Raw genomic sequence first — 27,454 nt, 5'->3', positions numbered from 1 at the left:
TTTAAACATTTAAAATCGTTTAATAATGCAAACTGGAAAGAAAGGAGAGGCGTTGAACTGATGGTGAAGTTGAGAGTAACGAATATGTGTTACAACCACTCATATAGAAAGCCCCAACAAATGAAGAATCCAGGTCAATACACATTTAAAATTAAGACACAAACGTGATTGAATTGTATTTGTTAAAACATATAGAGATCTTGAATATAATGGCATTACAACACTAAAGGGAAACATGTTTGGTGATAGTGGATCCTCGGTTTATGCATTGTAAGTATAATTTCTTTTCTATTTTTATTTTTTTTACGTTACACGCAGTGCGATGGAGTACAAAGGCGTTCGTGATTTCTCAATTAACTTTTATTATTCAGATAAAGAAACCATTGTGTCACCTAAACCAAAGTATTCATTTATTTGAAAAAGTATACTCATAATTCTCTTTGCTTGGCAACAATATTGATTTTTAAAAGCTTCTTAATATTACTGAATAAACTGAGTGAGTCTAAGCTTAGCAATACTGAATAATATTTTTATGCTATAAGATTAATTATCTGAAAGTCACAAACTCTTACTAAGCAGCTCATTATTAAATGAAGACTTGAAAGAATTGTACAAATATGAAATGAACATTGAATTTTATATGTGTCTTAATAACATTGGTTTCAGGAAATTTAGTTTATAGGTCTAGATCACATTTTGCTCAACCAGTCATTATTTGTATACAATCAATTTGTATAAGTTGTGTTTATAGTAATTTGGTTAGAGTTTTATTACCTAAATGTTTTCTTAGATCTTGATTTGTCTTGTTCTTTAAGGCACATGGAAAATAATGAGATTACATCAATACCTGGCAACACATTTAATGGTGTTTCTACTAGTTATATGTGAGTAAATGTTGATGATATGTATATAATATGTAAAACTTTATATACATTGCTTTTGGATTTTTCAATTTCTAATATAAGGATTGAGAAGGGCATGTTTACAGAACAATAACCTAATAATATTTTTTTATTTTTATTATTTTACAAGGTACACAATGTTCTATTTAACAACTAAATATCTTTAAGACTAAAGAAGCGTATTCAAGTTTCAAATTCTGACATTTGTTACCAATATACTTATATTGATGTTTTTTAGATATCTTTCAAACAATATCTTGACAGCATTTCCGGCTGCAGCCCTATCTAGCCAGAATGTGATCAGACTTGATTTGTCAGACAATAACATTGCAAACATCCCAGAGGGTTCGTTTGAAAGCCACACAAGTCTTCAGAGACTGTAAGCTACTCGTTTTGTTACTGCTAGTAGTATTAGTGCGTGGTGTTGGTAACGTTGGCTGCTAAATGTGATACAGTGTTATTCATGTGTTTAGACTTAATTTTGGATTAGTGTGATAGCTAGTGTATTGCTATTACAAAAATGTGCATTCAAGATGGAAACAGTTGACTAATTGAATAAAAAGTAGGTGAATGTTTGTATTCGTTGAATGGAGAAAATACTATAATATTCTCACATACATAAAAACACATATAAACACATACAAATTCATTCTTTTTAATTCAATTCAATTTTTTTTCGGAACAAGTCCATATAAAAATAAATACAAATATCAATATCAATACAAATAAATAATAATAATAATAAGCTTTATTTATTCACGGATACTTAAATCAACTGAAAATTGTTTTTCAGTAAGTCCTTGCTAAAAAGAAAACACCAACACAAACAAATGTAAAAAGACCTTAATTAATACCAAAACAGATAATAAAACAGTTACAGTGAAATAAAATGAAACAAGGATACACTTACTAACTACAAAATTGAATAATAATAAATAGTTGCAAAATTCGACTACAAACAAAAAAGTAATTGAAAAGTACTGTATAAAGAGATTATTATGAATATATAGTGAGAATTAACACAATTGAATTGTAGTGAATTTCAACTATTGTCAATCGTTTAGTTTTAAAACTAAAGGTAGGTTTACGAATGTACTCATAAAAGGAGGCAATATGGTTTTACACAAACATTTCACTGGCATTGCAACTCCTGGTGTCAAATCATTCTACATCATTATTGTAACAAACCTGATGGGACGCAATGCCACACAGTACATACTAAGACAATATGACATAAACAATAAAATGATAACAAAAGTAGTGGATTAAGTAATTTAGATCTATTCCAAACAATATAGTTTTGTATGATTTTAATATTTTTATTTCATTACAGTGATTTATCAAACAATGCACTAGTTGAGTTGGACACACATGCTTTTGATGGACTAATATCCGTGCAAACAATGTAAGCAAAATAACAATTACCACTTTTGTAATTTCTGACAAAATCTCTGTGACTACACTTTAAAATTCTCAATGAATATTATAATATGATGACAATTCTGAAGATCTGAAAATCTACCACATTGATTTGCTAGTGTTTGAAATTCCCGCTCTTTCGGTAGAAGTAGTCTAGCATTTCTAGGCCAATGACTAGTTTTGCTAGTCATCTTTATATAATTTGATTAGTTTTGTTGTTTAGCTATTTAGTATTTTAGGATAATTAAGGAACTAGTCGAACTACAACTTAAGAACAAAATTCTTCTTATTCGCGCATGCTCAGGTAATATTTTGCTGTCCAAGTTTGTATGTACCATTTCCATGTATATTTAGTTTCTCGTATTTCTTGAATTCGTAAGGTAAAATCGTCCCTAAACTGATCTGGAAATAAAGTAAGATCTATTTTGCAGTGAAGACATTGTCTATTAACAAGAATATTAACCAATGGTTTGCATAATCTTTGTATTTTAATTTCTCTTTAGAAGCCTTCAAAACAACTTGATAGCTGAGGTAGAAGATGATATTTTTTATGGCCTTACAAATTTACGATATATGTAAGTAGCATTTTCTGTTTTACATTATATGTGAAATTTTAACCTCGAACTTAAGCCAGACATACAATAATTATTATATTATGATACATAGTCGAGCTGGCTCACAATTTGTGTTAAATTATTATTATACATCAATGTTCTTTTTATTGACCACATTGATTTAAATGAACTTGCTTGAGAGTATTATTCAGATGTTTGCAACATATGTTTCTTTTTTTACAGCTATTTGAGTAATAATTTCATCAAATATTGGCCAACTACTGTTTCTTTACCAAATCTTCGAACATTGTAAGACGATGATTTTTTTTATATTTTTCTCTTTTTACTTTCAGAGCATTTTCAAAAAAGAGTAACCTATTATGAATAAAAATTGAAACTTATTTATTCTAAATCACTATGAATATTTTTTTCTCCAGGAATCTGAATAATAATGCTATTAAAAGTTTTGGTGAAAATGCTTTTACTGGTATTGATACAGAATATCTGACAAATATGTAAGTACTGACACACATATATTTATCTCTAAAAATCTACTTCACCATTTATCCTTATTGTAAATAACTCTATAAAAGAGATTGACCACAATTAATTGTACTATTTTTGTAAGCAAAACAGGTTTTGCAGAAACATGCTATCCTGGCATAAATATCTAGTTTTGATTGATTGATTTTATTTGATATTCATACACCAAAGTTAAAATATACAATGTACAAAAAGAATACCAGATAACCCATTAAGTCGACAAATAAAAAGTAAACTTATTTCCAATGGGGTCCAATCCGTATTAACTGAAAAAGTGAGTGGTTGGGCCTAGTACAATATATCATTAAGTTGGACGCAGTAAAAATGGAAAAACAATAAAATACATATAAGACAAGATAACATCAAAAAACAATATTAAAAAATAACTTAATTAAACTGATATTCCAAGTTATTCATATGACGTTTATTTTACAGTGACGTAGGCAATAATCTAATCGGTTGTACATGTGACACGTACTACTCGTTTCTTGCTGTCAATGAGTTCATAACTGGAGGCGAGTGTTTGGAACCGCCTGCACTTCAGGGCGTTACCTTTGTCCGTGCACTGGCAAAAGCAAATAATTACTTTACCCAAGTTACGCACATAAGCCAGTTTCAGTGTAGTGAGTTAAACATTGTGTGATATTTATTTCAAACTATAAAAATAATAACAATGTACGTTAAAAAAGTTACATGGTCTTAGTAAAGATAATAAACATAGTTCTTTGATCTGGATGATAAAACTGGTATGATAGAATGTTTCAAAGAAATGTTTTAGTCAACATTTGTAGTTTCAAATATATTCTATATACTTTTATCGCAATAGAGGTTAGATGAATTTACTGAATTACTTGTATGCCTGTTTCAAATATTTTATTTTACAGCTGCAAAAAACGTAACGTTGTTTTCACCAAATCCAAATCAAATACTGGCAAACTGGTCACATCCAAGTAATCTTAATCCAACAGATACTGAGAATTACGACACTAGTTCTTGGTATGTTTAGAATGTTATTGTTTAATTTAATGTCAGCCCTGATTATAAGTGCAAATGGACTTGCACCATTGCCCATCACTAGTATAAATATACTCTGCAATTATATTCTTTAAATTTTAAAAATGTGTTTATAAAACATTCAAAGTGGATAACGATTATGTGACATTAAAATGTCATATTCAATAAAAAAATATATTTTATAAAGATATATTTTTTCAGGGGACAATACATCTGTAAATTAGCTGGCTGTATTTTGATTTTGTGCAATATAACTATTAATTACTGGTTGTTAACCATCATATAACACTAATTTAAGCATGTGTAATAGGTCGAACCTTGATTACAATATGAAATGGATATATTGTTTTTCAGGAGTTACAATATTGTATGTACTAGTGATACCGCTTCAGCACTTACCGGTTATACTAACAACACATCCCTACTGATGGATGAAACATACGGCACCAAATACGGAACAGACTACACATGCACTATTCAGTTAACTGCCAATGGTTATACAAGCGCTGCCAGTGAACCATATCACATAACAACAGTAGAAAATAAGCCTACTGTAGTAGCTAGTAACCAGACTGATGTTGATGTAAATGATATATTCTTATCGTTTACATATTATGATTTTAGGTAATTATTTATACAAAACCTACTACATGAGCAGCATGCATTAAAAGTAGAATATCTATTATATATCTACTTATATATTTAATATCTACTATTTTGCGACAACTTAATGTGTTTTTAATATTTCAGCTGCAAAGATAAAACATGCAAGTTCAGTCTCTAAAATTTAAGCGAAAACAGCAACTGTTATTAACAGACAGTATGCCCAAAGGGTGCATTGATCTATTTCTTCTTAACTATTCAGACAAGACCGCCTGTTTATTCCTGTAATCGGAATTGACTGATCTAAAATAGAAGAAAAATGTATTGAATTTTTTTTAGAGTAAGTCATCCAGATTTCACAGCAACGCAGAAAAGTCTGATCACAAATCCAGAATATGTATCCAGTCCTTATGGAGGTTGGCTAGCCATTTCTGACAATCCCTCTGGCGATTCTTTTTCCGAGTGGTTTCGTGACAACTCAAACAATTATGTCATAGATGGAACACTCACAATTCCGTGGCTAAATACATCTTCTCTAGATGATCCTATACACAGGTAATTTCACTTTAAACCAAAGATGTTTCTTATGAAAGGAAATCTACAATATTTGTTTGAATAAGGATATGCCTACATAATTCATAAAAGATTATTATTATTTTATTATTATTATTTTCCTAAGAATACCCTTGAAGATCATGCCTACTCACCCAACCAACCCAATCTCTTAACACCATTACATTCTCTTTAATTAGCATATTATACTTTATATAAACCTGGAATATGGATCAACCTCTGATCTGAGAATTGATGTTGTGCCACGTCCATCCAAATTGAGTATATTACTGTTATTGATTGTTAATATAATGCACATAATGCATTTATTTATGCATTACAGATGGAATAACATTGTTTGGATTACTGTATTAATTTGTTTTCTAGGTACTATACAGATGAATACTTTCCAGTTGATGGCTTAGGTTACGCATCAGAAGGTCAACGAGATTGTGATTTTTTTCTTCATAATTTTGGGTAATCTTTCATTTTGTTTATTGCATTATTTAGGCGATGTTGTGAAGTAATACATGTTTTCATAAATTAAGAATAATGCGATGAACATAGTATTTGTATATGAAAGTCATCTTCATAAATAAGCCTTCGGTAACACAAGTTTTTGTTTGTAAAAGAAACATATGAGTAAAGTAAAGTAAATATGGACTTATATAACGGATATAAAAATAATAAGCTGTTCTGCAAGATTTTCTTTTGATTGATATTAGAAGGCTGGAATTTAAAACAAATATGTTATTTATCTTTAGATTTACAAGTGTCCTAAGAACAGGAATTGTATTCCAAGGTACGGAGATTATAACACTAGGTGGAGGAGATGAACTGTGGTTGTATGTCAATAAGGTGTTGGTTATTCAGGTTCTTGTTGGTGGCGCAACAGATCCTGATTATTGCAAGAGCATACAACTATCAAATGCAAATGGTACGTTTGATTTTCATAAAACATTTGAAATCATAAAAAACAAAATATTACAGCTTTATTTAGAGAAAGGAGGGGGTGGCCAGGAAGGTGTATAATACTGTTCAGTCTACCTACACTTTTATAAATTAGTGAAGTAGAATTAAAACTGAAATGATTCATTTTTGTTAAATTGAAAAAAAACCCAAACAATGGGCTTATCAAGAATTTTACTTGATGTTGCAGGTGGTGGGTATGTCACACCACAAGAGGGAACTATATTGGATGGTGTTTGTGTTACAACTGGATATGTTAACTCTGAAAGAGCCTACCTAGACTTAACAGTAAGTGTGGGACACTATTACTCCATGTTCAATTCAATTCAATTCATTAATGTTCAAAAGACAAAAAGTAACAAAAAACAACAATGGTAAGAGATAATGAAGAAAATGGACGAAGGCAGATCCCAGAAAGATGTGAATCTTGTGACGGGATCGCCTTTACAAAATACTTAAAAATAGAAAATTATGAAAAAATAAATACAAATAAAGACACTTGTGTGATCTTCATTACCTACTTATATATGAGATGCAAATTTAAATACTTTTGTTTTAGGTTGGAGTAACTTATCGTTTTGACATGTTTTTGACTGAGCGTGAACCTTGCTTTTCAAAATTCTACTTTGAAATGCAAGGCGTGTCGTTTCTGGATCTTGAAGTAAACGAACCACCTGCTGATTATGCTATAACTATTGATGAAGACCTGTATGTTGATGGGATTATTGAAACAATATGGGTTGCTGATGCCTTCTCTACTGGCCCCAATTATAATGTTACGATTGTTTCAGGTAGGCCTAAAGTTATATTTATATCATTTCACAAATAGAGATGTTGATCCCTTTCAGTAAAGTAACTGAATGGAGTAAAAATCTAATCACAATGACCATGTTGATATATAGTTGAAATGTTTTCTTCTATTAAATTATTGGTAGGTTTATACACTCAATCCTCTATCAACTGTAGATCCTATATATTTGGGAAACATCATGTTCACTCAGTTCTGGAAATGTATACAAAAATGTTTACTGTTATTTATATCCATGGAATCTAACACTACATCTCACTCACTCAAAATATTTCAATATTGAATAATAGTTTCCACGGAGTTTCTGGAGATTAATTTACACTAAAGAACAATAAACATCTAGTTGTCAATAATAATAATCAATGGCAATGTAAACATGGAATAAAATTAGTTCTTAATGATGATGATCATATCGAGGAATACACTTTTATTTAATCTGCGCATTTACAGGTAATGGAGGGCGTCACTTTACTGTCAAAGAGTACAATACTGACAACGTTAACGCAGGTGAACCACCAACCACTTCCTCGTCTCCAGTTACAAAAATCATCAACGGTACCACTTTCTATATTTGTACAGAATCAACAGTAGGAGGTGAGAATAAAAGAATAAGTGTTTAGAAAGTGATTTCATATTATAATGTAAAATTAATTTTTAGGAAGTCATAAGACATATATTTATGTAGATTTTCTTATGGATTTCTTAAAAAATATAATTTTAAAATAATTGTAAAAATGAAGTTACCTATAAATAAATGAATGATAAGTATGATGAAATGCCACTTTTTGTAAATCCGACTTAAATGGTTAGTACTAAACATTCAACGCTGATAAATAGTACTAATTAATTAGTGATAGAACTATTCGTTTAATTGATTAAACTATTTAACTATTCAATTAATATTGAATAACATTAACATAACAAATAACATTTTTGTTCAGATCCAGAACCAAATATTGGAGGATTCCAGGAATTTGATATTGGCACCGACAAGGCTCTGATTACTATAGCAACAACTCTTGATTATGAACAAGTTACCGAATATTTGCTTATCATTGAAGTTACAGATGACAATGTGTCACCCCCTACCGTTGGGTCAATAACTGTAAAGGTGAGATATTAAGACATTTTGGTGCCTGGTCTGATGTAAAAGCTTTAGCTCCTAAATGTTGTAAGCGAGCACTACAATAGTAAATCGATTCCGAAGATAAAACATAAACCCAGCAAAGATACCTTTGTTTAAATTTACAAACTATAATGTGTCGTCTGCTATTTGGTAAGACAGTCCTCAATTTCTGTTTAATGCAACTTTCAGTATATTTTCTTTTACCCATATTAACTCTTTCCCAATTTCAATCTTTTGTTTTGTGAATATTTAACACCATGTTTAATGCTCTAATGTTTCTTTTTCAGATATTTCTCAATGATGTAAATGACAATTGTCCCATCCTGTCCAGTGCTAGTTATAGTTTCTTCCCCATTCCACCCATGCAGATGAATCCTTTGGGAAATTTGACAGCAACTGATGCCGATGGTGGAGATAATGCAATTGTCACGTATCATACTAGTGGAACATTTATTGAGACGTAATGATAGACTAAGAGTTTTGTGCGATTACAATATAGGCTGTAGATAACATGTTTGCTTGCTAATAAGGCCAATACATACAAATATTAATTCGATTGTAACACACGCAACTGCACACTCATAACTAGTAAACTTTTATTTGTTTTGCACTTAGACCTCTTATAAATGAAACATTCACCACACTACAAATAACCATAGCAGCTATTGATGAAGGCACACCACCTAGAGGTGACACAGCTATGGTAAATGTAACGCTGAGTGAAACATGTTTACATGATCTCTTGCATGATGATATTCCAACATACATGGACATAGACTACAGTACAGGGGAATTTTATCTACGTGTACCTCAATATTACATGATTGATTTTGGTGAGAATTTTAATTATTGTATTTTTTTGTTAATTTACTGTTAAATTATTTGGGGTTTATATAGGTTTTGAAATGATATAATTATACAACTATTAAACTCCTGATATAGATAAAGACTTTTTGTTTGTTTCACATTTGTTTTTTATCACAATAGATTTGAATCCAGTCTATGTAATCCATGGCCAAACTTCCTGTAACTTTTTAAGTTTAAGTTAAGTTAAATTAAAATGTTTTAATCATGTTACTAAACCCTTAATTCTAAAAAAATACAGCTTGTAGAAAAGATCTTGGGTTGATCTCTGGTTCCATTCAAGATACACAGTTATCAGCATCAAGCAGTGAGAAACTGTATAATCCTGGACGAGGACGCCTGTTTATCAAAGAAGATCCTAACATTCCTGCTGGATCTGGTGAGATAATGATATCTAAGCTAATACATTTACATTAAAAGTTGATTGTTGTAATGTTAGTCTTCACAGAAATCTATAACATATTTTCCAATCATTCTATATGCAATGCCCGCACAATAATAAAAAAAGAACACAGATTGGCATACGGCTTCAGTCAGTCATATGTAGTTTCATAAATGCAATTAATATGACATAACTTTAATTATATAATTGCACATTTTAGGCTGGGTGGCTGAGGAAACAGATCCAAGTCCATGGTTTCAAGTAGATATGCTTGAGCCGTATGTCTTTACTGGAGTCGTGACACAAGGTACCGGAGACTTTGAAGCTTGGGTTACTCAATACCAAATACAGTTCTCAAATGATACCGTTACATGGACAGATATAGAACAGGAGGTAAGATCACAGTATTTATAAAAACTCTATTATTCTCTTACTTTATTAATTAATATACCTACTGTATTCTAAAAACTATTTATTTTATTGCGAATAGCAATTTACTGGAAACACTGACCAGTCCTCGGTAAAAGCCAATTTCTTTGGCAAATACTATTATGCTCAGTACATCCGGATCATACCTATAGCATGGGAAGGATCTGTTGCAATGAGACTAGAAGTTAGAGGATGTAGTACAGAACAAAGATTCAGATGTAAGTTAAAATTCAAAAAAGTTTCATTAAAACTCACAAATGTAATATATTTTAATCAAAATTACTAATACATTCTTTATGGTATCAAATCTACAGAAAGTTATATTAGACAACTACACTGCCTACTGAAAAATGCACACTTTTTTTTTTTTTTTTTTTTTTTTTTCTGAAAGATTTGACTGAATGTCAGCGTTGTGAGGCAACCTATTACTGTATCGGAGATGGCATCCAACGAATGTGTGGACGCTGTGATGATGATGCTCTGACATGTGATCGTAGTCCAACAGAGCATTCTTTTGGCCATGCTTCAGAATGTTCAGAATGCCCAGAGGGATTTGTGAGTTTGCAGAGAAATAATATGGGTTTAAAATGTCTATAATATTAACATATAATCACTTCTTGCAAAAACATTATGTCTATCTATATAAGAGATCAAAACTAAACATTGAATAATAATGAAGATGTTTATTCATGTCAAAGTGTCCATATAAATATGTCATCAGTATACTGTAATTCTTAAGCTAATTAATATGAATCAATAATACTTGACTCCACAACAATGGTTGTATTTAAATTAGGCTTAATTCTTGATATCAACTAATAACCTAATAAGCAATTATTTCCTTTTCTTTTCAGCTTTGCGAAAATGGATATGCAACAATATGCCCTACATATCATCATGGAATATGCAATACTACGGTACAATTTTTTTGGAATGTTTAGGTCCTAGGCCTATACATCGTTTGCTTTTAGGAAAGGAAAAATACCTATTTGTCAAACATTCTGCTGCAATGTTTAATGTGTGTAACCCTAGTCAAAGTCTGTATTGGGCTGCAGTTAAATTGTCTTACATTTTCAAAATAGGAAAACATGACAAAAAAACTAGTAAACGCTAAAAAAAACCTGTATTTATGCTAAATATGCATTTTATTGGTTATAGCACTGCCCAGAATCTTGTATCCTCTGTGAAGTTGGAACTGCATGTTTTGATGGTAAGCAGACTGAATGTGGACGTGGTACTTACTCAAAAGGTTATGACACAGGTATAGTATAAACACCGTTTGTTTATGTTTATCTTGCATATGTTTTACCGGGAACTATCTTAGATTAATTAAATGTTCACTATTTTTTATAGTTAACCCACTGAATACTTACTTAAATAACAATAATTTACAAAATATCAATTAAAATTTAGCTAACAATAAATATTTATTTAAATAGGAAAAAAATGTTCTGTTTTCTCTTTATATTTTCTTAGAATTCTGTATACCTTGTGCTCCTGGTTCTTATCAGAATTTAACCAGACAGGGATCATGTGAATGTTGTCCTGAAGGCTACACCAGCACTGAAGGCAAGTGGGAATGTGAACCATGTGGGGTATTTGAATGGTCAGCTGGAGATTGTGGTGTTTGCAAGACATGTCCGAGTGTTTCAACCTGTAAGTACAGCATACTGCATCATTTTCCTGTAAATTGGCGATGACAGCAGTAAAATGTCTTTATGTTAAATAGTTTAACACTACAGAAACTTAAAAACATTTTCGTGGTGTACGTAGCATTGGAAAAACAAAGGTAATCTAAAGTAATGTTTCACGTACAGAAAATTTATAAAATGTTCAATTTTTATAAATGTCTGTACATCACATGCAACTGCCAATTGTGATTTTAATGAAAGGAAAAAGAGTAAAATGAGACTTTATAATTTGAATCCTAGGCCCATGCATGGCACAAGTAAGTCCATGCTTTCCAGGATCAGTGTGTTTTAATACTGATTCATCTCCTTACTATGGATGCAGGGATTGCCCTACAGGTTATGAGGGAGATGGAATGACGTGTACAAATATTGACGAGGTAGGATTAAACAGTAGAAATACTTTCTTCCACTTCATTGCGATTAGCAATGGCTAAGTACCAATGTGCTACAGTAACTTGTGTCTAAAATCAGTGAATTATTTTGTCTCCCATATGAAGTACTGTATACAGTAAAAAGTTTGCAAGAGCACCCGATGTAGCAGCCAATACCCTGGTTTTTTCTACTTTATAGAAATTGAGTTCTCTTATTCAAAAAATCATATATACCACACATTTTGGTCATAATGTATGATCAGACTCACTCAAATATAAATGAAAACAGAGAAATGAAAAAAAACCAAATAATTCTTCCTGAATACATTTTTATCACACATGAGATGTAAAAGTTATATTCCCTATTTCTATCATATTTCATAATCTCTGTTCAGTGTACACTAGCTACACCTTGCTGGGATGCTGATTCTTGTATTGATTTAGATCCGGGTTATGAGTGTGGTGGATGCCCTCCAGGCTACTCTGGTACAACACCTCATGGTATTGGCCTTGAAGATGCCATTAATATTCAACAAGTAAGAATTATTTTATCTAAATATGTAAAGTTTGAAACTTATCTGCTTGTAGCTCATAAATCATGATGATTATGATTAAATGTTTGTAAAAATGTATCAAAGTACGGATATTTGTCGGGTTCTAATTGTCACAAAATCAACTTTAAACGCCTATACTTCTCTATACAGCGCTTTATGAATAGTAGAAGTCCTATGTGTTATTGTAAATATAAACTCTAGAAAGCTTTTTTCTTCATTCTAAAATACTGACAGCATGACTTTTTATTGTATATAAACAAGTGTTTTATGTCATTATTCATTTTTGTACACTATTCATTTCTTTTTTAGGAATGTATTGATGTAGACGAATGTGAAACTGGAAACAATTTTTGTGATCCATTGTCAAAATGTGTTAACACTGCAGTAGGTTAAAATTTGTATTATTTGGCAGGGTTGTTTTTTAAAAATACAATATCATAACTAAGTTTATATGATATTGTTTATTTATATTTTTATTTGCCTTATTGAATTGTTTTTGATGTTTTTTTTTAAAGCGAAATAAAGATAAGAGATATATTAAATTAGTCAATTTGTAAACACTGCATAAAATCAATGTGACGTGTTTTTCCTTTTTTAATTTTAGGGAAGTTATTATTGCAGTTACTGTCCACCTGGTTACCTTGGTGATGGCTACTTTGGATGCACTAATGGTGATTTCTGTGCTACAGGTGTAGCCAACTGCCACAATAATGCCACATGCACATCTACAGGTACTGGAAAATTTGTCTGTGAGGTAAATGGAATTAAAATACTTTATTGTCTTTAGTAAATCTTGCGCTTTGAGTCCAACAGAAAATTTCCATAAAAGAGTGCTAAATAAGTATTTTTCTACAATACGAAATATTATTTTTACCGTGTGCCGAAAATATCTGCATTTTCATTGCAGACAACAACATATAGAATTAACAGATCAAATTAAACCGAATTGTCAATTACAATACCATCCATAAAATAATTTAAATACGTTTGTGTCATTTTGTTAAGCATTTCCAAATTATATAATATATAGACTATCTTCATTTTTGCAGTGCAATGATGGCTTTGCTGGCGATGGAGTGTTTTGTGAAGTTGATATTGACACAGATGGACTCCCTCTGAATAATCTGCCTTGTATAGATACATCATGCCATAGAGTAAGTCAGTTCTAAATCAAGAATTACTTTTACGGAAGGAAGGAAATAATTGGCAACTTATGTTTTCTAAATTTTTATTTGTCAATTGGGTATCTCAGTTTGAGAAACGTTGGCATGTGCTTTTCTGTATATCATACTTTTCAATACCGAATTTTATAATAAGAAAACTCATAATCATCACATTAATGTTGATGTTTAGTATTCTAAAGCTATGTAGACACTATCAAACGTTATGACATATCACTACCATAGTCGAGTATATCACTACCATATTTGGGTACATCACACTAGTTTGAGAGTTTTGACAGAGCTTAAGGAGTGGAAATCGTATGTGCGATAATGATGAGTATTCTACTATCATTATATTTGTGATTAAATAGTCTAAGTAAGTAAATATGTAATAACAATAAGTAAGGAGTATGTTGCCTAGATTGCAACATGATAATGAATAAATGTAGTGTGATTTGGTAGTCTTTCAAATGCTCATTAGAGTTTGAAATGCATTATTTATTTATTTATTTATTTATTCTTAGGACAATTGTCCAACTATTCCAAACAGTGGACAAGAAGACCACGATGACGATCAAATTGGGGATATCTGTGATAGTGATGATGACAATGACCATATAGATGACACACGTGTAAGTTACATATAGATATATTAATACTATTTGTATTTTATAAAACTAATTTACCTTTACAATAATAGTTTTAGAAAATACTAAAAGAAGAAGTAAAACATAAGAAAGTATAGACGGGATTCAGAAAGTCAGAATGCCTTATGGATAGTGTTCTATAGTATTTTGTTTTGTAAATAGTATTTATTTTATTATAGGACAACTGCCAGTTTGTGGTAAATATTGACCAAAGTGACTCAGATTCAGATGGTATTGGTGACGTTTGTGACAATTGTCCCAGTGATGCCAATAGTGACCAGTTAGATACCAATGGAGATGGAGAAGGTGATGCATGTGATACCGATGATGATGGTGATGGTAAGTCTATCTATGCAATAGTTTTATGGTTAACCTAATTTTATTTGTTTGTTTGAAAAGTTTGACAAGTTATTAAATCAAACCGACAGTAGAAATTTATAAACTATAAAACCCCATCATTACTGCCAAACTTTCTGGAATTCTTTGCTTGACTTCACAGCATTTTTAATAAACTAATTTCCACGATTTTTGGGATACTTCAAACTAAACCACTTAATTTGAAAAAAAACCCGATTTTGATATTATTTTTTTACAGATGTTGTTGATGGTTCTGATAACTGTCCTCTCATTTCAAACAGTGGTCAGGAAGATGAGGATAGTGATGGTGTTGGGGATGATTGTGATAACTGCATCGGAACCTCTAATTCTGCTCAAACAGACACAGATCAAAATGGCTATGGAGATTTATGTGATGCAGTTGGTGCCACTGATAAAGATTTGTAAGGGGAGATTGTATTGGAAATACGACAGAACTTGATATTTAGCTAGGGTGATTGTAGAAACATGAATCGAGAAATGTATACCATGAATCTACGTGAAGATATTTACATTAATTCCTGGTTATTCAGAAAGTGCTCTTTTCAGAATTGTTGAAAAAAGGTCAATGAAACATAATTATAATGGTTCATGTTGAATTTTATATAGATGCTAGGCATGCTGCTGATGGATAAAATATATTTCAAATCCATATAATTTGACACATTTAATTTAAAACGTTAGAAGTCTTTGATTTATTCTTATTATTACACGAACAGAATAGAATAATGACTACTGTCATAACTACGTTTTTAATCAATCTTTTTATTGTCATTTATATATTTTAATTAATTGTATTTTAAAATGTAAATGAAGGAAAATGTGGATTTTAACATCGAAATCAATCATCTTATGTATATACAATGTAAACTATATCAATTTATGGTACCTGCTTTTAACAATGTATCATATCAATTAGCGAAAAAACAATATGTTTTAAAATAATATTCAAATGTACACACATGTTGTTATACTTATAACAGAGCATAATAAAAGTGGGACGAACCAACACAAGACAAAAAAAGTAGAGATACTTAAACTAATTTTCATTCTCTGTTCTCTAGTGACGGAGATGGTGTAATCAATGAATTTGATAATTGTGAGACTGTACCGAACCCAGACCAATCTGACAGAGATTTAGATGGCATAGGTGAGTCATACTTTGCATTTGATATGAACATTTATTGATATGTCAAAAAAAAAACCCCAATAAAAATGTAATGTAGTAAAAGATATCTTTAACAAGGGTAATATCAGTTTTATATATTATGAAATAAATTATATCTTAAAGGTGATATGTGTGACGGTGACAAAGATGGTGATGGTATAAGTAATTCAGATGATAACTGCCCTTTATACATGAATGCAAACCAAACTGATAGCAATGGTGATGGTCTTGGTGATGTCTGCCAAGATGATTATGATGGAGATGGTGTCATTAATGAAGAAGATAACTGCATGAAAGTATATGAATATCAGAGTAGAAGCTTTGAGAACCACATCACTGTTAACCTTGACAGTATTGTAAATGCTGCAGATCCTAAATGGACTGTCAGAAATGATGTAAGTTTAGTAGGCCTTATATGTCTTAACACAGTCAATTCTCCACTAACTGGTCTTTAAAAAAATCATTCATGAAGCCCTAAAGTTCCTAAATTATTTCCTACTATATGATGTATATTTTGTTATATGACCTTTAACAAATTTTCTAAATTAGTTTCCTTTCAATTGTATGCACATTCATTGGCGAATATTTCTGAATAGGGAAAAGAAGCTCAACAAATGATTGGCACTGAAATGCCAACCATGCTGATTGGATCTGACCGTGTCGGAGCTGTTGATTATTCTGGGACAATGTATGTGAACAGTAAAAATGGTGATAGCTATATGGGGTTTGTTTTTGGTTACCAAAGCAACCGCAAATTCTACATTGTCATGTGGAAACATGCAAATTTGAATAATCCAAGTTATAAAGCTGCTGTAAAAGGCATTCAGATTAAAGTAAGTACTTGGGCTAAGAGATATTGATTAACAAATAGATTAATTTGAATATTGTGTGATAATAATTATATGACCCGCTCCAAGTCGTCTGGTCATGGCATGTTTTTGTTTTGTTTAAGTGCAATCAACTTTTATGTGATTAATTAAATACAAATCAAATTATAAATTTTAGTAGAATATTTTTAAGAGAGAGAGAGAGAGAGAGAGAGAGAGAGAGGGGGAGAGAGAGAGAGAAAAGAGAAAACAGTTTTATGGTACATATTAGTTGTTTTATTTTATAAAGAAAGTGGCATCATCATCTGGTCCTTCTGGTACCCTCTCCGATGCAATTTGGTATTCCTACACTACTGATAATGAGGTGGAGTTGCTATGGCATGATCCAGAGATGAGAGGCTGGGAACATGAAACATCATATCGCTGGCAACTCACACACAGACCTTCCATAGGTCTTATCAGGTATTAAAGCAGTAGTTTTTCCCGTCAATTATTTTCCTCAATTAGATACGCTTAAGTTTCTTTCTCCCTTTGTTGTAAGTCTAGAGGAACAACCGAAGCCACATCAGTAAGATCCTCGTCAATTAGCTGCGAGCATTCGGATGTCGCATAGGCTGTCTAAGAGCAAAGAAGGGTTACCACAAAATACTAATGCATACATTTTATGAAGAGTAAATTCATTGAGACATGTACCTATTTAGAATAAGTATTATTGTATGTTAACATTTAAAACAAAATGTCGTTGATATTACATTATTTTCATCATTTAAAAATGTTCGTAGTTCATCAAACCTAACCTAAAGGTATGGACCTTCATTGTATATAATATAAAAGAAAGAATTAAAGATATATTTATCATTATTTAATATTTTAAGAGTTGTGATTAAACAAGAGGAAACCACTCTAACAGATTCTGGTGATATCTATGATACCACTTATGTAGGAGGTCGCTTAGGGGTCATGGTGTATGCTCAACCGGATGTTATATTTTCCAAGCTTTCATACAGATGTGCAGATAGGTTGGTATTGTTGATTATAATTATAGAATCAAATCAATCAAATTCTTTTATGTTGGATGCATAAATGAGGTTAGTTTGTCTGATTATTTTATTTGCTTTGTCTTCTAGAATAAACCAAGCCTTGTACTTTGATGGAATCGATGGTTATGTCATTTTAAATAGTATAACCAATCTTGGAGTGTCTAATAGTTTTACATTGGAGGCATGGGTTAATCTTCCAACCGGCTATGAATCAACCAAAATGCCAATTATCTGTACACTAAACAGCGACCTTTGTTTCTTTATTGAAAATGGGTAAGAATTAAATTTAAAATACATCATACAAAAGGATGTATTACGATTTATAAATTTGTTTTATGTCATAGGTGATGAACAGAGTTAGAAACATGGAATTTACAACATGCTTGAGTGAATACAATATTCATGAGTGATCAGAACATAACTTGCAAAGATAATAAAAGCAACGACATGTAACAGCTACAATGAAAAAAATATAGGATAGATAGAAAGAAAGAATAACTAACTAATTAATAATCATAAAATAATCAAAGTCTAGATACTGTCTTATCTTTTTTTTTACAGAAAAACTGTTGCACAACTTGGAAGTATTGTTTTATCGGATGGAGCAACAATAATTGGAGAGAATGTTTGGACACATGTTGCAATGAGATATGATGCACAAAGTAAGTTTATGCAGGTACAACAACGTACTGTACTCTGTAGTCCAGTATTTACCTGTACTTATAAAGTATGCAATATTATAAGATCATAGAATTAATTACAAATCGTAGCAATTACTTTGTTTCCTTATAGATCATGAGTTGTCGTTATTCCTAAATGGAACCACATCAGGCACAGAGGCTTTTCTTGAAAATATTAGTCCTGTCACATGGGTAAGCCATATTTTCAACAAACGAAAGAACAACATTTATTCTTTAATAATTCCAGGGCCATCAGTAATTGAACATTCTTTCCCTTTTAAATTTACCATACCGTTACACTTTATATCATCGGTTCTGAGTACACGTTCTTATCTGATTTGTCTTTTCATTTTAAAGATTGTTAAAGGTTAGGCCTAAAGATATATTGTCCTCTGAAACAAAAACAGATGTTTTTGTTGAATATGAAATTTTAAATAGTTATTCACTTTGACCAAAAATTGGATGATAACAAAAATCATTGACCTGAAAATACTGTAATTTAAAGCAAAAATATAATTAAATTGAATTTTATTTTAGTTTTTAGTGATTAACTTTATAAAAACTACTAAATGGCATATTGAAAGTATTTATTAATCTTAATTTGTAATGTTTTTATGGTACAATATATCTTTAAATGGAAATGACATTTTAAAGTTTAAATATCGTACACTTCTATTACAGTATGTTATTCATAATATTATTTATTTATTATTCAATTCAATCAAATACTCCTTTCAAAGAGGAAGTCTTTCTATTTTACAAAGGCGTGGGGTAATATCATTGATTCCAAAAAAAACCAAATCGCCAATGTTGTTAAAAAACTGGCGTCCCATCTCATTACTGAACGTCGATTATAAGATCATTTCCAAGACCATTGCGACACGACTAAAAAGAGTATTATCAACTGTGATTAGCCCTGATCAAACTGGATTCCTTAAAGGGCGATACATTGGCGAGAATATAATACTGCTCTTTGACATTATTGAACATGCAAAAAGAAATAATCTTCCGAATCTACTTTTTTTCGTAGATTTTGAAAAAGCATTCGATAAAATAAGATGGGACTTTGTTTACTATGCACTAGAACAATTTGGATTTGAAAATAAATTTATAAATATTGAATAAAACTTTAATATAAACTCTACTATAATGATATTTTTAGTTGTGTTATTAATAACGGGTTTTCTTCTGAATTTTTTAGTCTTAGTCTTAGTCGTGGTTTACGACAAGGATGCCCTCTATCTCCATACTTGTTTATTCTATGTGCGGAAATCCTAGGCAATGCAGTCCGTCAAACAGAAAAAATAGAAGGTGTATCCTATAATAACGTAAACATTAAATTAAGTCAATTTGCTGACGACACGGTATTCTATATAAACGATTCCAATTCAATAAAGCCCATTATGGACACTTTGGACTTATTTGCTTTATCCTCAGGGCTTAAGATAAATTATGAAAAAATGAGATTGGGCTCATTAAGAAATTCGAATTTTAAAATTCCCACCAAACAAAACATAATATGGACTAACGAACCCATACGATACCTTGGTATAAATGTTTCAAGTAATTTAGATAATATATTTGATTTAAATTTTCGACAAAAATCTAAAGATATCGTTAAAATACTAAACATGTGGAGATCCCTAATCTTATTTGGAAAAATTACTATAATAAAAACACTGGTTCTGCCTATTTTAACTTTTCACTTTTCAAGCTTACCGGACCCACCAAATCACTTCTTCAATAATATACAAAATAAGATGTTTAATTTTTTATGGAACAGAAAACCCGATAAGATAAAGAGGAAAATCATGACCAACGAATTAGAAAAGGGAAGATTGAAAATGCCACATGTTACTGTCAAGCTCTAAAAGCATGTTGGGTTAAAAGATATCTAGGAAAAAACGATGGTAAATGGAAACTTTTTTTTCAAAGCGACCTACATAAATTTGGAAACGACTTTATTTTTTATAGTAACTTTTCAAAATCCTCCGCGATGCTTAAACAGTTCAATGGCTTTAATAAAGACGTTCTATTAGCTTGGAGCGAGTATAGTTTCAAAGAACCGAGCTCTGTTAAAGAAATCTTATCACAATCCTTATGGAATAACTCTTGTTTTGAAATCAAGGAATTCAGTATAAATAAGGTTTGGCAGATATTTTGACTCATAGCAACCGAATTCTTAACTTAGAAGAATTCGAAGAACGATTCAATTTTAAACCAAATTTTTACTTTACCATCAAATTGTACACTCAATTCCAAGATGGGAAAACGAACTTGATAGCCTAATACACAATTGCAATGGGATATGATATTCACAACTTTGCATAAATGCACAATCAACACGAAACTTAAAAACTTTCAATATCAATTTATTCACCGTATCATTTATACTAACTCTTATATATATCAATTGTTGAATCACCAATTTGTGAATTTTGTTTTGTTCGTGGAATGCAAAGTAATTGATATCATGTGGAGGAAAATACAAGTTATTATTGAACAACAGTTTAAAAGAAAAGTGACTTTAGATAAAGAAAGGATATGTTTTGGTATTGAAAATCATAGAAATAATCATGCAATTAATAACTTAATACTGATTGCAAAATTGTATATTTATAACTGCAAAGTTAACGAACAAAAACCTCACATAAATCACTTCAAATCGGTATATGAGAGGTATAAAGAAATTGAAAAGTACATTGTTTTTAAAAATAGTTAAACTTTTATTTCGCATCATTTTTTTTTGTTTAAATGAAAGCTGTTTTGATATTTATGTATAAAAATAGCCATATATGTTTTGCAACTTGAAAAGGTTACTTTATTATTTTATTTTTTATTTTATTTTATTTTATGTCTTTATTTTGTATTACTTTGTAATGTAACCAAGTTAAGTAATGTATACTGTTTTATGAAATACAGAAAAAAAAAAAAAAAAATGTTATTCATATGGTATAAACATGCATTTTCTTACTTTTATCTTTTGTTTATAATTTTTAATTTAAGACATCATATTCTGAAAATGAAACCATGTTGTACCTTGGGCGAGATAATTCTACTTTTTTTAATGGAATTATGGATGAGGTAAGTCTTTTATTCAGTTTTTTAATGAAATACTAAATATAATTAATACTCAGTCAAATTCTTTTTTTTATTATAATGAAATTGACTGTCAAGGTTTCATCATAACAGATAAGGATCTGGGGACTTGCTTTAATTGACAGTGAAATAAACGAGCATTTGGAATTAGCAGGGTTAGAGCGACAAAGACATAAGAAACTGCTGGAAGCTCACTATTCACTTGACAATGAAGAAGAAGGTAAGTTTTTAATAGTTTGTATCTTTCGAATGAAAGTTTATACATGCTGGTAAAAATATAAAATGTTTTTTAAACGAACTTACAGCATTACAGCACACAATTCAACATACCTTGTATTTTCAACACGTTACACGTGGCTTCATCAGAAGAATCCTATGATGTTAATTTGTATCTTTGAAAGAATGCTGCTATTTCTAAGCGATTTTTCAAATGAGTACCGTACAAATTCATATGTCGTTAAAAAATACCAATAATGATTGTATTATGGTGAAAATAATAATGTCCTATACATTTTGCGGTACACCCCGTATGTTCAGAACTTCAGAATGTGGTGTGTGACAAACAATAATAAATCACTTTATTCTTTTAGGATCAACTGTGATACTAGATCAAGGTCTGTACAGTCACCATGGTGTTGTGAAGGGTAGTGCATTATTTGTCTCCAGTTCATTAGATCAAGCACGATTCCAAGTTACGTATCCCGACGCAAGAAGAAGACGAAAGCGAAGCTTGTATTATGATCATTCAGAATTGTGATAGTTGGTAGTTAACTATTGGTATTACAGTATAATAATTTTCAAGAAAATTTTAGTCAAATAATGTTTACATTCCTGAGCTTCTAGTGATGTTTCTTTTATCTACATTTTTCAGAAAAAAAAATTAAATATGTTATAGTGTATTGATATTATGTGTAGAATTTTGAGGTTTTGAAAGGACCATATCAATGGAAACAAAATAAATAAATGTTATAATTAAAATAATGTCTACCTGACTATTGATGTAGTATGGATATTACAGGCAATGCAATAATTATATTAGTAATATCTAATTATAGATTTATAAAATAATTTAGTGTAGTGTTGCTATAGTGTAAAGTACTTAGTCGATCATTTCGATCTCTATATTTTTCAACTGACTGCTTGTTGACAAGCAGCATGGCCATGACGTCATCGGTTGTTGATTATGACGTCGTACACCTCTGCGGTTGTAGATTGGAGGTTATGCGGTCCTTGGCCAGGTCCCTGATTAGGTGATTTTACGGATTTTAGGTTAACCTCCTAGCTAAGGAACATCAGAAGGAAGAAGATATAAAGGCGCACATGAACTCTCAAATCTGTATATAATACATGTTTGTAACCGTGAATATTAATACATACATTTGCTGTAAATATAGTTATGTTTATATGTATGACATAATATGTACATTATTATTATGTTAACAACAAAAATAATTTTAGCTACAAAAAAACTTTGTTTAATCATTACTAAGCCAGCAGTATATTATTTTTATGAAATGCTTGCTGTTGCTTCCTTCCGTGATTCACAACGATTTTCTTTTGTGTACCCTGGCGCCACCACTGCTTTGGTGGTCTGTCGTTATGGGGTTCTAACAGTAGAATATCGTCATAAAACAAATCAACTTATTAAATTGAATAGGTACCATTGTACTGGAATAGTTGCATTGTATTACCTGGGATCCCATAGATTACTATATAAACAACAATTGAACAACGTCTATTGGTATACCGGTATCTACACTAACACTCATATCTGGAATACTGTTTCAATTCAATTGGTCTGCTTGGCTCAGTTGTACAACAGAGAGGCTATTCTTGTAACAGCAAATTCTAATTCTAATGGAAATAGTACATACATATAGAAGATTTGTAAGTAACAAAGAACGGTAATATATTATAGCATGAATTAATTAAGAATTATTCACTGCGAAGCACCGATTGAATGCGTAGATCTTATTTCAGCTGAAACAGTTTTTTCAATAACACACGTCGTCATTGATCGTAATTAACAGTGTAGGAATGCGTCTGTTTTGGGGTATGTCTTGTGTTTTCTCATAAACATGCATGAGACAGCATTTTAAAGTAAATTAACTAAGATTGTGACATCTCTTTTGGAATTAAACCAAAGAAATGTATTTTTCGTCACAAATGTTAGATAGCAGTGTGAGGGTATAGGATCTCGCTATTTTAGAAGTTCCATAAAGTGGTCACTTGGTGTGTAGGACCATTTTTGGCAATAGGAAAGATACACATTTTATACCTTGCAACCGAAACAGGCAACCAGTTTTTGTATTTGTTTAATAGTTTAGTTTTTTTGTCAATCATCATGATCCAGATTACACAATTTAGGGGTTTGCCATCTTAAAGTAAGAGTTTTTCCAAATCCACAGAATCTGATCCGCTGTTATATTTGATTTAGTGTAGACTGGGCCATACATTGGTTTAGTAATAACACTTGATGATTGTACTGTATATGTATGTATATATTTAAGTATTGCATTGTATTCATTGTAAAGGGTTATTGTGTTCCCCTGCTTCATTGTGCAAGCTTTTCGCGAAAACAGGATAACTCCATATTAATATGTTACTATAGTTATTAGTAAAAAATGGGCTTCTTTGAATTTTCAAAGGGCACACTCATATTCCAAAATTAGCTTAATTAAGTATGTATACTCTACATGAATTAACAAACTCATGATTAAGGATAATGGCTGCTTGCATAAAGGGCATTCTACGAAGGACCCATCTAATCAATTAACATATAAGAATAACAGATACAAAGTGCTCAAAAGAAAACATTCATTGTATACAATATTGATCTCTTTGAAGCACGTATAATTAGTTTCTGCAACTAAGTCATTCATGTTTGAAGGACCGCATTGATTGATTGTATACAAGCCTATTCCTGTGACTTAATTGCACACAATGCGGGGTCTTAACAAAATAACATAATCCATATGAACAGGCAGATAACACTCAGATACAGTTTTGGACAAACTTGCATTTTAATCAATACTTACAGTATATTATGTATAACAGCAAAGCAAGGTTAAAAGACCGTTCTTACGGGAATTTTTTTTTATCAGGAAATAATAAATAAAAAATTAACTCGAAGTTTATTGTCATTTTCAATAATATATTCATTGTTAGTCTCTTCTTCGTTTGCTGAACATCGTGTACGAAGATGACTAGGTGGGTATATCGGTTTCAGAAACTATTTCTTGCGATTTGAGGATAGTTCTTCCCAGGTTTCAACATTGATATTTGTGGCTTTGCGATGACATTAGATCACATCTTTAAAACGTAGCTTTTGAACACCTCCATGATGGGTGCTCACAGTAAGCTCGCCGTACATAATACGAGGGATCCTGTTGTTAGTAAATAGTTAGTATATGTGTAAATCATAAAACAGAATGTCAGAATATAATTATTGAGACCAAGTAGAACTCATTTTTTTGTCCATATTAGATACAGTACAGGTTGATTTGAATTAAGTTGTCGATTAAGTATGAACCAACTGTTTAAAACTGCTTAAAAATATAATTGAAAAGACCAATTTCTGTCAATCTCACCTTACTTCATTTGGTAGTCTCAAATAATTAAGCACAATTTATGAAATTTTAATAACGAATACTACCAACTGAAACCAGTAAACTGCACATAAACATGGCCAAATAACCGTGCATGTGTTTTCACCAGTAATAGTTACCATTTTTAGAGTCCTTTCTAATGAGTTAATATCATGTGTCAAAAGAAAGATTCAATAGGTATTTATAATAATTGCTGACAACATATTAAAGGAAGATATAGTTAGGTAGATAGGTAGATATGTATTTATGTAATTTAATCTATGACTTGTTTACACTGTTATCTTCAATTGCAATATTATTATTATTAGATTTCTCAATATGAATATCTTGATTAAATACTATTGTATATTGTCAATAGATCCGTATTTGCGTACTTAAAGGTTCTTCATACTTTTTTTATAATAGCTTGTTTACACACCAGCTTGTTGTATTTATTAAGTCTCTTTTATCTATTGATATACCGTTAAGGGTTTATTCAGTGCAAACATACACTCGTGCAAAGTGAATGCCGTTTATTCACGTTTCTAAGCAATGCAATTTCAGTTTAAATATTTTATAAACAAGTTTGAAAATAAAATGTCTGTAAGGTTTGTGTGCCCTTTTAAAGATGATTGTTTGTAAAGTATTTTTTTACATGTTTTATGCTTGTACTTGCTACTAGAACGGTGTTCCAATCTCCTTAAGCTACTTTTTAAAGTTAAGGTAAAGTCCCATATTTTTTTGCAGAGTAGTAAAAGGTACAATAACAGTAAACATCTAGGATTAGCACATTCTACAATTAGAAAATGTTTATAATTGATACTAAATGACAAGTTTTTAGAGTTCAGACATCTGGTCAATATTATAATGATGACTCTATAAATTTGTATGCCTGCTTGAAAGATTACTTACTTTTTCGAAATTTATTTTTTATAATTTACCGAAATAATGTATTACCCACCATTACTTAATTTGATATAGTCCTATCTCACGTAAAATAGAACTTATTTTAATTATAATCTGAAATAATTTTATCTTCTAGTTTTCCAATTATTGAAGTTTCAATAACATTTTGTGAATTCAAATAATGAAAAAATGAAAACCGAGATTGTTTTTATTGTACTAGCTGTAATAATAAGCTGTGTTGGTAAAGTTAATAGTGTCTGGGATGGTGCAAACTATTGGAATGATCGATATCCCAACACACAAGGTGGTTTAGATCCTGAATATGAAACAGGTAGGCAATGAAATTTAACTCACTTAACAAGTCATCAATCCTTTCAAATATTGAATCTTCTAATTGAAACAATTCTTTATTGTATGTGGGCTGATTTCATATTCTATTGGGTACCACTCTACTACAACCATATTAACCTAATACTGTATTCACAGTAATATTATATTACTTATTAATAATATTATAGTAAAATTTGCATGGGTTTAATAAAAGTGAATAAACAGTAACAGTTGTAATCGCAAATGTATCCATTAAAGTAATTAAAGTACAGTTATGATAAGCCTATAAAAAAATTAAAAACATCACATTCTTTGGTCGTTCTTCTTGCTATATAATCTCTCTGTCAATGCTGCAAGTTTCAATAATGGCTATAATGTATATATTTTCTTTATTCTTTACTCAACTAAAGCTTTACACACTTAATAACTATAGGCTTAGTTCATGTAGTAATTGGTGTATACAGTACTACACACTACGCTGTCCTTTGGTATGGCCTTTTTCTGCTATAAAACCTTTCATATGTTTTTTCCTTCAATATTATTATTATTATAATATTATTATAACATTATTTGTGGCAGGAACGGATATGTTTACAGGGCTATGGTCAGATAACACAAATAGCTATGGGAATACAGGGTATGGCAAATCTACGGCTACATACAGTTCCGCTACTTGTAGTGGATGCACATGTGATTCTATCACACAGACGGTAGATTGCTCATCAGCGATTACAGTGTAAGTAGCGAGTTAAGTACTAAAAAGAAGATAACAAAGATTGATAAATTAATGATTATCTTGCTGCCAAAAGGTTCATATCAATTAAGTCAATAGAAAAAAATATAAATGTTCA

General features: G+C 30.8%; 2 protein-coding genes across 2 annotated transcripts in view; both read left to right on the top strand.

Annotated features, from left to right (window-relative positions):
* The first annotated feature begins 322 nt into the window (after positions 1–322).
* LOC144848321 (uncharacterized) lies at positions 323–22,761 on the top strand. The gene is made up of 45 exons (XM_078705036.1): positions 323–402; positions 816–884; positions 1,141–1,281; positions 2,236–2,307; positions 2,825–2,896; positions 3,119–3,184; positions 3,313–3,390; positions 3,854–4,041; positions 4,303–4,414; positions 4,787–5,056; positions 5,375–5,590; positions 5,975–6,064; positions 6,352–6,524; positions 6,747–6,844; positions 7,116–7,347; positions 7,815–7,958; positions 8,306–8,475; positions 8,778–8,950; positions 9,106–9,323; positions 9,596–9,733; positions 9,957–10,129; positions 10,227–10,383; positions 10,557–10,720; positions 11,020–11,082; positions 11,324–11,426; positions 11,642–11,821; positions 12,097–12,233; positions 12,623–12,763; positions 13,091–13,165; positions 13,386–13,535; positions 13,831–13,935; positions 14,469–14,576; positions 14,771–14,930; positions 15,187–15,370; positions 16,031–16,116; positions 16,258–16,529; positions 16,731–16,967; positions 17,251–17,423; positions 17,837–17,980; positions 18,089–18,274; positions 18,563–18,663; positions 18,794–18,873; positions 21,688–21,765; positions 21,874–22,000; positions 22,371–22,761. Exons 1-45 carry the CDS (start codon positions 323–325, stop codon positions 22,535–22,537), a joined length of 6,351 nt encoding a protein of 2,116 aa, XP_078561162.1. The 3' UTR covers positions 22,538–22,761.
* A 2,362-nt stretch (positions 22,762–25,123) lies between these two features.
* Positions 25,124–27,454, top strand: part of LOC144848319 (uncharacterized) — a 35,503-nt gene continuing 33,172 nt past the window's right edge. Inside the window, exons 1-3 of the mRNA XM_078705034.1 lie at positions 25,124–25,175; positions 26,494–26,604; positions 27,183–27,339. Of these exons, the coding sequence (XP_078561160.1) occupies positions 25,124–25,175; positions 26,494–26,604; positions 27,183–27,339 (320 nt within the window). The remainder of the gene's footprint in view (positions 25,176–26,493; positions 26,605–27,182; positions 27,340–27,454) is intronic.

Source organism: Antedon bifida, chromosome 7 (assembly GCF_963402885.1).
Source record: "Antedon bifida chromosome 7, ecAntBifi1.1, whole genome shotgun sequence".
In the NCBI taxonomy this organism is placed as follows: Eukaryota; Metazoa; Echinodermata; class Crinoidea; order Comatulida; family Antedonidae; genus Antedon; species Antedon bifida.
This window is presented reverse-complemented; position numbering and strand designations above follow the sequence as displayed.